The following is an 11,150-nucleotide window of genomic DNA, read 5'->3' as shown; positions in this document are numbered from 1 at the left end:
ATTTTTGGGAAAACATAGGATATATATTGATTACATCACTCAGAGTGTGTTCAGAGTCGTTGCAAAAATGTCTCAGAAAAGTAAAGTTGGCTCTGAGAAAAACAGAAGAATATTAAGTAATGCTTGTGTCTTTGAATTAGTTTCTGGATTTTTTATTTATTAAAAAATTTATTCAATGAATTCCAAGCGAGAAATACTCAAAATGAGCACTTCATTTTATATATTTGAAACTGTTATTTTAGTATTATTTATATTTGCAGTTTTCATTTTATTTTCATTTTATGTATTTTTGGCGTTTTTATTAGTTTTTTCTCTTTTAAAAATAACTTTTTTAGCTTTATTTGATATTTTTCAGTTTTAGTTTTAGTCATTTTAGTACTTCAACCTCAACTTATTTTAATTTGAATGAGTTGCAAAGTACTTTAAGTTTTATTTTTTATATAATAAATGTATATTTTGTATATTTTAAAACTAATATTTATATATTTTATTTATATTGTAGCTTTTTTTCAGTTAACTCAAAACTCATTTTAATAGTTTTGAGTTTTTTATTCTCTTTTCAGACAAATTTAACCTCATATGTGTGTTAATGTTGTAGCGATATGTATGTATGTATGTATATAAAACAAATTTGTATTTATTTTATTATTTTTTATTTTATTATTATATAATTTCATTAAAAAAAATTTTTTTTGAGAATGTGTGTGTGACGTAAATGAGTGTCAAGCTGCTGTTACCCTGTTTCCACGTGGTGAGTCAACATCTGACTGCACACTTCAGCTTGTTTGTGCCCTGTGTTTTTGTCTCTAAAATGAATTAAAGAACACAAGCCCAACCCCTGTGTTGTAAAGCAGTCTTCTAAGAAAAGAGCAGGAAACTTGATCCTGGTTCTGTTTGAACAGATTAAGACCCGAGGCTCCAGTGAGCAGAAATGTAGAGGGTTTTATTCAGCTTGTGAATGTCTGAGGAGAGAATTATATTCACTTGAGTCACTTTAGACTAAGCTTTTCTGGAATATGTGTTTTATTGTCTCTGTGGGTACCAGCGGCCCGGTCCTTTCCCAGAATGCCTTGTGAATCATCCATTGCTCCGTTTGGGCCCCATGTGATCTGATACAGTTTATTCTAATGGTCAATGATTAGGACTAGTTACTATTTTATTTGATATAATCCACTGCTAATACAACACATTTGTGCACCCCACAGATCTACACACGCTCCGTCATTGAACCTCTTCCTCCTCCGCTCTCCACCAAAGACGCCGCCACATCGCCCATCGCCAACGCGACCTCTGACGCCGGCAGTCCCACCCCGACACCCTCCACCACCACCGCCACTAGCACCCCCACACCCTCCACCCCGCAAAGTGCTGACAAGACACGCAAGAAGAAGATGACCGACGAGGAGATACTGGAGAAACTGCGTAAGTGATGCACGAGATATAGCTTAACTAAAATTGGAGGTAACAAAAATTATTTATTTAATAATACAAAAAATGTATTTATTTATTTATATTCTCTAAAATATTCTCTATATATGTGTGTGTATACACATATATATACATGCATACACACACACACACACACACACACACACACACACACACACACAAATTAACAAAAAATAAATAATAATATTATATAAAGGATTTTTAAAAATCAGAATTTTATTTTTTATTTTATTTTTTTATTCAATTCGAATTTTTTCTTCATTTTTTTCTGACAGCTGGGTTTTCACATAGTTATACTAGTTCCATGTCTCTCTTTGGGTCTCTTTTTATTATTATAATAGTATAATAATTTACATACAAATCAATATTTCATGGCCAATTATTAATTAATTTAGTAAGCAGGCCTGTAATAAGTAGGATAAGGTGCCGTCACCCTGTCAAGGTTTATTTTTTACGTTAATAAACAGCTGACTGTCACATTATATGACATATAAAGTATGTGTGGTGTATTGGTTTTTGAGAAATTCCCAACACGCTTTTATTTCTTGCTTGAGTCATTTTTTTTTGTGCATCTAAGTTGTATTTTTTTATTATATTTTATAGGCATTATTATTATTTAGCATGTAATTTTGGCTGAAATTATTCCCAGTCATTTTTTTTATGAGCGGCCCAAGAGATGCATGACTTTCTAAGAACCTGTATCTTATTAAAAACCCCATGCTACAGACGTGCTCAGATCGCCCTCTACTGGTAAGAACGGGATGCTGCTGCAGCCATCCAGTGTGTCTTTCCTGCCCCACTCTGTCACTTCAGGCCCCTCTTGGCCAAAGATTTGTCGTTCTTCATCCAGAACATCCATTCATCAACGGTTGCCGGGTTACACGTCGAACTGAAGATGTTCCTGTCTTTCCCTTATGTGGCCTGAATTTAAGACTCAGAGACGTCGTAAAACTCTGATCAGCCCTCGGCCTTCTTCCTTTCTGTCTTTTCCAAGCCTCTGTTACCTCACTGCCTGTAAATCTGTCTTTTCCCAAAGGTTTAGAGGCCTTTTCATCCCCCCACTCTCTCTCATTCTTCTGCTAGGTCAACTCGCTTTGACTGGAAACGATCGTTTGCTTCTCCCTCCACAGCATGTGTCTGACTGAAGTCTGATCTCAGTGTCCTCTTAGAGCTGGGCATCCCTCTTCTTATACGGGACCAATTTGAGGGGAACGATTCGGTTGATCCTCACAAACTAGGGCTGCCTGATTTGGCAAACGTTATATTACACTTTTTGACAAATATTTAACAAATGGCATTATAAAAGACTATTAGAACAAAGCATTTGAAAAGAACTATAAAGTGATGGCTGTTGATTTCCAGCTAAACGCAAGCAACGGAGACCATTGGCAATGTCATAAAGTTGAGCAGAGCTATAATATATTGGTTAACATTTCGCACATATTATTTGGAACACAGGTACTTTGATTAAAATAAAATAAACATGTTTTGTTTACATATTTTTAATTTATAAATCTAATTCTTAAAGAAAAATAAGTTTTTACATAAGAAGCAAAATTGTGTAAAAATAAATAAATAAATACAATAATATAAAATGTTTACAGGTCTGACACACTTCATATATTACAGCTATAGCAGTGTAGATGTATGAACATATAATATGAATAGAGTATGAATGAATATAGTATGTGCATATATATATATATATATATATATACAGTATTTTTTTTTTTATAGAATATTTAAATAGATTATTAAACAGAACAGAATATTTTTTAATTAAGTTTATATTTCTTTCTGCAATAAAATAAAATGAAAATATAAACAGCATAAATTATTTACTACTAATTATTTTTATATTATTTTATGTTATGATTGTAAGGCCCTCCAGTTAACCTTTGTCTGATTTTTCAAATTCTCTCAGTGTGGCCTATAATCAATAATAATTGCACAAAATCATATCACGATTTTGATAAGTTGTGCAGCTCTGTCACAAACCCTGAAGTGTTACATTTTCATTCTTTCTGTCTTTTTAAAATGCTGTTTTTTTTTCCTCACCATTCCTCTCTCTTTTTTTGTAGTGTTTGTTTTTTATTGTTATATCTTTGAAGATAACATGTGACCTTCACTCCACAGGAAGTATAGTCAGCGTGGGTGACCCGAAGAAGAAGTACACGCGATTTGAGAAGATTGGCCAGGGGTGAGTTTTATGATGAATATCTTATAATTTATGCCAAATCCCACAATCTTCAAACACTCATCCAAATCTTCACTTCCTTCCCTCATCAGGGCGTCTGGAACAGTCTACACAGCCATAGACGTCGCCACGGGACAAGAGGTGAGACTTTTGAGGTGCCAGCCAGTAATGCGTTTCTCCACTGATGCCACATACGTCATCTAGACGTGTGTTTTCTTCAAGAAGAGTGTTTGCTCTTCTGCAGTATGCCATTATAACATTTCCTGATTTAGGTTAAAACAACATTCAAACACATGCATGGCGTAATGCAGACGTATCTATTTACTCACCCTCAAGTTGTTTCAAACCTGTATGATTTTTTTTCTTCTGCTGAACACAAAAGAATATATTTTGAAGAATGTCGGTAACTAAACAGTTGATGGACCCCATTGACTTCCATAGTATTTTTTTTCCTACTATGGAAGTCAGTGGGGTCTATCAACTGTCTGGTTACCAACATTCTTCAAAATATCTTCATATGGGTTTGAAACAACTTGAGGGTGAGTAAATGATGACAGAATTAAAACAATTTAAGTGAACTATTCCTTTAAAATGGAACGTGACGCACATCGACTCACTAGGTCACTATTTACCAAACACCACTAATAAGGCAAGCATCACTATTATTATTGCTTATAGAGTTAATGATTTTGTGTCTATCTGGAGAACTCCAATCATGGAGTTGGAGATATCGACAGGCTTTTCAGTGTCCACATGCTCTTTCGGTTAATAGAGGGCACCTATCGTCATCATTAATGCGATTCCGACAGAGACTTCGACATTTTCGGCTGATCGATAACAATGAATCAGGGGATACGGCATGTGTTATTGATCTGATGACATTCTTCTGAGCTGAACGAGCGCTGTAATCTTACCTACACACAAAGAGAGCTCATCTCAAAGCTAACTCTCACTCATGTTAATGGAGAAATGCTCAGAGACGGGCCTAATGGAGCCAAAGACTCGGATTAATCTTCAAGCGTGTCTAAAAGCTTTTATTCTGATGTTTGGTCTTTCAGGTGGCCATCAAACAGATGAACCTACAGCAGCAGCCCAAGAAAGAGCTGATCATCAACGAGATCTTAGTCATGAGGGAAAACAAGAACCCCAACATCGTCAATTACCTGGACAGGTAAAATCATTTTCCTAATCAATCATTTATCTGGTTTTCCTGTTAAAATACCCTTTTTTATAGCACTTATACTTATACTTCAGAATTCTGTTTATTTTAATTTTTTAACGGTTTTATTTTATTTTAAGTTGTATTTTTGTTGTTGTCGTTTTTTCTTTTGTCTTTTCTTTTTTTAACTATATACGTTTATTATTTCTTAAATATTTTCTTTTAATTTTCAAGTGATCTTATATATTTATTTATTTTTGTCTTTTTTTTGTTGTTGTATTTTTCTTTCCTTTTTTTGTTATATTTTCTTAAAAAAAAAATTAATAATTCTTTCTGCTTTTTGTGCCTGCACATTTTATTAAATTTTTTTCAGATTATGCTCAAGACAAAAAAAGAAAGAAAAAAGAACTAAACAATTTAAAATATTTTTTCTTTAAAAACAAGTCTTGTTATCTCAAAAAAATCCAAAGCTTGGTCCAAAGCTTTTCTCTGTGTCCATGGTGAATTGCTTCATGTCTGCACTAATAAAAGCAGACACATCCAATAATTCTGTTGTCACGGCGATGCCACTGCATCACTCAGCGATGTGGCGTCTGTTGACGATGCTGTCTTGTTGCCATAGTTACCTGGTGGGGGATGAGCTCTGGGTGGTGATGGAGTATCTGGCTGGAGGTTCCCTGACAGACGTGGTGACGGAAACCTGTATGGATGAAGCGCAGATCGCCGCTGTCTGTCGGGAAGTGAGTGTGTAATTATTCAACTCTCTCCAAAACAAAAAAAGCTGCCTTGCTGTCTAGATATCTACTACGGTGAATCCTAAGTGAAATGGAACCTCATAAATGACTGGAACACTGCATAAGCAGCAACTCACAAATAGTGTTCCTTAGAAAAAAACACACAGAGAATCAGTTAAGTCCAATAGAGTTTAATGTTAGCTAAGCTAACAACAAAATATTTTAATTATCATAAACATAGACAGTGCACCCAAATTATTAAAGTTTGTGTGTCTATATGTATACTGTATACATGTATGTATGTATATATATATATATATATACACATACACACACACACACACACACACACACACACACACACATATATATATATATATTATATAAACAAAAACTTTTATGTTAGATGCGATTAATCGCCAATCGACAGCACTAATACAAATATTAGATGAAAAACTTCAGCTTAAACTTATTTCATTTAGTTACCAATGCAATATTTCTTGTTTCACAGACAGGGCTTAGATTAAAGTAGGATTAGGCTTTAGTTCAATTAGGGCATTTAAGTGGCTTTTATAAACGTGCCTTAGAAAAAAACACATTACTGGTGTGCATCTTTAGACAAAACAATGAGACTATTTTAAGATATTCCAATGCAAGTTGCTTTCAGTTAAAACGTCTCAAACATGCATTTTAGTCTGGGACTAGACTCAAGCCTTGTCTGTGAAACCAGGGGGAAAATTTGTAAAACTGAAATAAAAATGAAATACTGATAAAATCCTGTTTAAATTTAAATTTAAATAAAAACTATAAATATAAAATAAAAGCAAATTCAAAATATTACTAAAAACTATAATACTATATAAATAGTACTAAAATAACACTGCACAGAGCTTGTTTGCGATGCATGCTGTCTAGCTAGGCAGCTCACTAGTGTTTGAAACTGCTTTTAGGTCACATGAACCCTGTGCATGTTATAATGTGCTAACTGGGTTGTTCTTGTCCATGCAGTGTCTACAAGCCCTGGAGTTTCTTCACTCGAATCAGGTTATTCACAGAGACATCAAGAGTGACAACATTCTCTTAGGCATGGACGGATCTGTCAAACTCAGTGAGTGCACAACTCATCTACAAATATTTATCTTCTAATATGTGTTTCAGTTTTTCTATCTAAAACATTTAAGGCCGTTCTGGATTGTAAATTGTATGCATATTAGAGACATATGCACCTAAACCTTGGCATTGAGTGCTGTTTAAATAAGGTCTTACTGATAACTATATTTAAGTTTTTCATCGTTGGCTTTGATTATGATTTAAAGGAAGCCTGAATGTGATGTTTTCACCTGTGCAACTTTTGACCAGTAGAGGGAGCAAGAATCCATTTTATGACCATGCTTCACTATTCCTGCTGTATTTTTGAAATCACATGAAGTGACTGTATCACACCAGGCGGTCTAAACATCTGTCTGTCTGTGTCTCTCAGCTGATTTCGGCTTCTGCGCTCAGATCACTCCTGAACAGAGCAAACGAAGCACCATGGTGGGGACGCCCTACTGGATGGCACCGGAGGTGGTGACCCGTAAGGCCTACGGACCCAAAGTGGACATCTGGTCCCTGGGCATCATGGCTATAGAGATGATAGAGGGCGAACCGCCGTACCTCAACGAAAACCCTCTGAGGGTAAGATTAAAGACATCTAAACCTAACTCAATAATATGTGCTTCTTATCAAGTCACTTCAGAAGTTTTTGCAAAGTTTTCCTGTGATAGTAGCAATATTCAAATTAGACAGTTCTGCTGGAGACAAAATAATATTACCCTTTAAAGAGTGGAACAAAACACTATTTAAATGTATATAATATTTTAATAATATATCTGGTTCCCTGGTGCTAAAATGTAGCAGTTTACATACGAAATGAAAAAAATAAAGCAAGAAATCAAATTAGATGCAATTGAAAAACCCATTCTGTTCAATACTAATAAAGATGCAAAATCTAGAAACATAATCGTAAAATCTTTCAATACTAAATGTTTATATATTTATTAATATCGTCTTTATTGCCTTTTAAAGAGTGGAACAAAACTCTTATCTAAATCTATATAATAAATTTAATAATATATCTGTTCCAGAGTGCTAAAATGTAGCAGCTTACATACAAAATGAAAAAATTTAATAAGTAAATAAATGAATTGGACTGGAGGAATGTGAAGCTGTAGCATAAGACCAACTGCACATATGGACCTAATGCTGTTCACTTGTGATCCCAAGTTGATGATGATGAAATCCAACCTTTGTTTCAAATCACTGAATTATTTCAATAATGGCCTCATGTGCACCCACTGGTGCATTAGAGTTGCTTTCCTGATGTCAACAACACTAGATGGAATGATGGGAAATTATTTTAGCAATTGATACTTTGTGGGTGGACAGAATGCAAGTTGATTTCGACTTCCATCAGCTCTAAAACGCTTTTATCTTCAATGCCATTTTAAAAACTGTTTTTGGCAAACAAAAATGAAGTAGTAGTGTGAAGTAGTTGTGAACTTGAGGCAAGTATTTGGCAACAATGTGTCAAATATTGGACTGTTTGTAGATTTTTAGAAACCTCTGGATGGTTATTCCTCAATTCCTCATGGTTAATGTTCATGGTTTTTGTGTGACCTTTAACCCCTGCTGTTGTCCAGGCTCTGTACCTCATCGCCACCAATGGAACTCCAGAACTGCAGAACCCAGAGAAACTCTCCTCCGTGTTTCGTGACTTCTTAAACCGCTGTCTGGAAATGGACGTGGAGAAGAGAGACTCGGCCAAGGAGCTCTTACAGGTGTGTGTGTGTGTGTGTGTGTGTGTGTGTGTGTGTGTTAGAGTTATTTATGGATTGTCAATGTTACAAAAACAATGTTACCTTCCAGTATCAATCTGCTTGACCTTTATAGATCAGTGAATAGTGGCTTAAAATACAGCTGTATCATTTCATTAAGTAAAAAATAAATCACTTTTCATGACTAACAAATAAATAAATAGATGAGCAAATGGATTAAGAAATGCAAATTACATTTTTTTTAAAGATTTAAAAGTGCATTTCAAATAATTTGTTTGGCTATTATAAATTATTATATTTGTCAATTTAGAAAGTCATTTAGTTTTTTATTATTTATTTTATTAATTGTATTTAGTTACTGATTAACTGATAAAACATTTATTTAATAAACTGATCTTTTAGAATTTTTTTGTTTGTATAATTTATTGTCCTTCATACATTACATGTGTGTTTCAAAACCTAGTGAGCCGCCTACCTAGAGAGCATTTTTGACCCATTTAATGTGTAGCAATAATTTCTATAACGGTTTAAAGAATTAAAAGGCTGCTTATGTTATGTACTGTGTATATTCTCTCAAATTATTTGAGATTATCTGGTAATCTCATTCAGTCTGGTCTCCATAAAAGCATCTCTCCCTCCTGCTCTAATGTCACTCCCACACTCACATCTGATTTAGAAAAATCACGTCTGTTGGTTGGAATAAAAGTGCTGCCAGAACTTTCTAGAAAAGCCCCAGAAGCTGAAAGTATGAGAGCATCAGTAGTGATGTTGTGTAACACATTATATGACTCAGTTGTGCATTAAATAAGACGGATGAAGAAACTTGTGTAAAGAATGTGAAAAGCTGCTGGAAATCTCAGTTATTAGAGTGAGTGGGAGCAGAAAATAGAAAGGATTTTTTAACAATAAGAACTGAAATCCACAGATCACACTCTAGCCGCCACAGGTTTAAAACGTTTAAACACTTTTTGAAATGCGTGTGATGTATGGACAATAAAAGAAACTAATAAATATTACATTTTTACAATTAATACGTAATAGAACCCTTAATATGTTTGTCAATATGCATTACTGTTCAAAAGTTTGGGGTCAGTAAGATCCAAAAGTGACAGTAAAGACTTTTATAATGTTACAGATTTCTTTATTTGAGCTTTCTATTCATAAAATAATCTTGAACTAAAAATTCCACAAAAATATGAAGCGGCACAACTGTCTTCAACATTGATAAATATAAGAAATGTTTCTTAAGCAGCAAATCATCACATTAGAATGATTTCTGAAGGATCGTGTGACACTGAAGACTGGAGTAATGATGCTGAAAATTCAGCTTTGCATCACAGGAATAAATTATATGTTAAAATAGAAAGCAGTTATTTTAAATTGTAATTATAATATTTCAAAATATTGCTGATTTTACTCTGTTTTTGATCCAATAAATGCAACCTCGATGAGCCTAATAAGAGACGTCTCTGTCTTCTCCCTGCAGCACCAGTTCCTGAAAGTGGCCAAGCCTCTGTCCAGCCTCACTCCACTGATCATAGCGGCTAAAGAGGCGGCCAAGAACAACCGCTAGCCCCTCCCCGGGACGACCCCCGGCCCCACCTGTCCTCTGCCCCGTCCCGTCAGCCCTCTTTCTCTTTCTCTCTCTCTCGCCCCGGTCAGGAGCTCTCATGCCGAGGGTTCATCCGTCCCTCGTCCTCTAGTGCTGCTGTGATGGGGTCCGAGGGGGTGTCTGCAGTCACTTCTGCGGTCACCGAAAAAGGCTCTGAATGATGACATCACTGAAAAATAAAGGGTCACGGTGCGTCAGGCCCAAAGCATTATGGGGGATTTGCCCCCGTGTTTCACCGGCTGACTTTCTCTGGGTCTCACTGTCAGTTTTTCTATTGTTCTTTTGTTTGATTTTGTGTTTAATGCCTGTCAAATCATGGGAACATAATTCATGTTTTCATGTCGGTTATTTGTTTGTTCATTTTACAATGTTTTTTTTTAAAAGTGTTTGTGTATGTGTGAGAGTGCGTATGTGCGTTTGTCGGCTCATAGATTAGCTGAGATCGCGACTTGATGCGTGGCACGACTGTAGCGCGATCTCATCGACAGAAAGATCTCGTCCGATACACGTTTTTTGATATTGAAACTTAATGATCTGTAACAGACTATTGATTTAAGGTACTATGAAGGATGCCTGTGCATGAAGAGACTGCATTTCAGATGCAGTTTTGAAACGACCACCTGAGGTCCGTTCTGTCCCATTAACTCTCCACATGTCGGAAAATGAAAAAAACCTCAGTGCATTCTGTGCATTAAGATGGTTTGTTGCCACAAACATTAATGAAATTAAAATGTTCTGATGCTGCGTTCATGTACCCTTTGGCCTTAAACGAATAGTACGAAGATGGCACAACCCACGAAGATGCAATCTGTTTCCAACTCAGTGGACTGATGGGATTTGTTTATGAAGAAAATCTTTCCTGTAAGCAATCAGTATCTCTGCGAGCCATAAACTGTTTATAAGGCCTTTTGACGAATCGAAATTCTTAATGAAATGGGACGAATAAACTTCAGAATTAATCACAGTGTCCAGGTGATTTTTTATTGTTGTTGTAACTGCTGTTGCTGTCTGTGTTCAGAATGGCACACCGCATGTGCTGTATCCCACAATGCAATGCTCTCGACTGCAAGTCATGTTTAATAACTTTTAAATATTTTCATCAAAAAGATTCATTTAGTATATAAATTCTAAAAAGTTCAAATAGAAGAATAAAAAAGTGATAAAAAAAATTCACTATTAATTA

At 35.2% G+C, this 11,150-nt stretch overlaps 1 protein-coding gene across 3 annotated transcripts in view; it reads left to right on the top strand.

Moving 5' to 3' along the window:
• Positions 1-10,926, top strand: part of pak1 (p21 protein (Cdc42/Rac)-activated kinase 1) — a 54,414-nt gene extending 43,488 nt beyond the window's left edge. For all 3 annotated transcript variants that reach the window (XM_082182987.1, XM_082182986.1, XM_082182988.1), the window contains exons 7-15: positions 1,206-1,422; positions 3,586-3,649; positions 3,739-3,787; positions 4,705-4,817; positions 5,428-5,545; positions 6,548-6,647; positions 7,020-7,216; positions 8,221-8,358; positions 9,842-10,926. In XM_082182987.1, the coding sequence (XP_082039113.1) occupies positions 1,206-1,422; positions 3,586-3,649; positions 3,739-3,787; positions 4,705-4,817; positions 5,428-5,545; positions 6,548-6,647; positions 7,020-7,216; positions 8,221-8,358; positions 9,842-9,928 (1,083 nt within the window). In that variant the 3' untranslated portion in view covers positions 9,929-10,926. The remainder of the gene's footprint in view (positions 1-1,205; positions 1,423-3,585; positions 3,650-3,738; positions 3,788-4,704; positions 4,818-5,427; positions 5,546-6,547; positions 6,648-7,019; positions 7,217-8,220; positions 8,359-9,841) is intronic.
• Positions 10,927-11,150: the final 224 nt, after the last annotated feature.

The sequence above is a fragment of the Leuciscus leuciscus genome, assembly GCF_965113295.1.
Source record: "Leuciscus leuciscus genome assembly, chromosome: 10".
Taxonomy (NCBI): domain Eukaryota; kingdom Metazoa; phylum Chordata; class Actinopteri; order Cypriniformes; family Leuciscidae; genus Leuciscus; species Leuciscus leuciscus.
The sequence above is the reverse complement of the archived record's forward strand: the minus strand, read 5'-3'. Positions and strand labels throughout refer to the sequence as shown.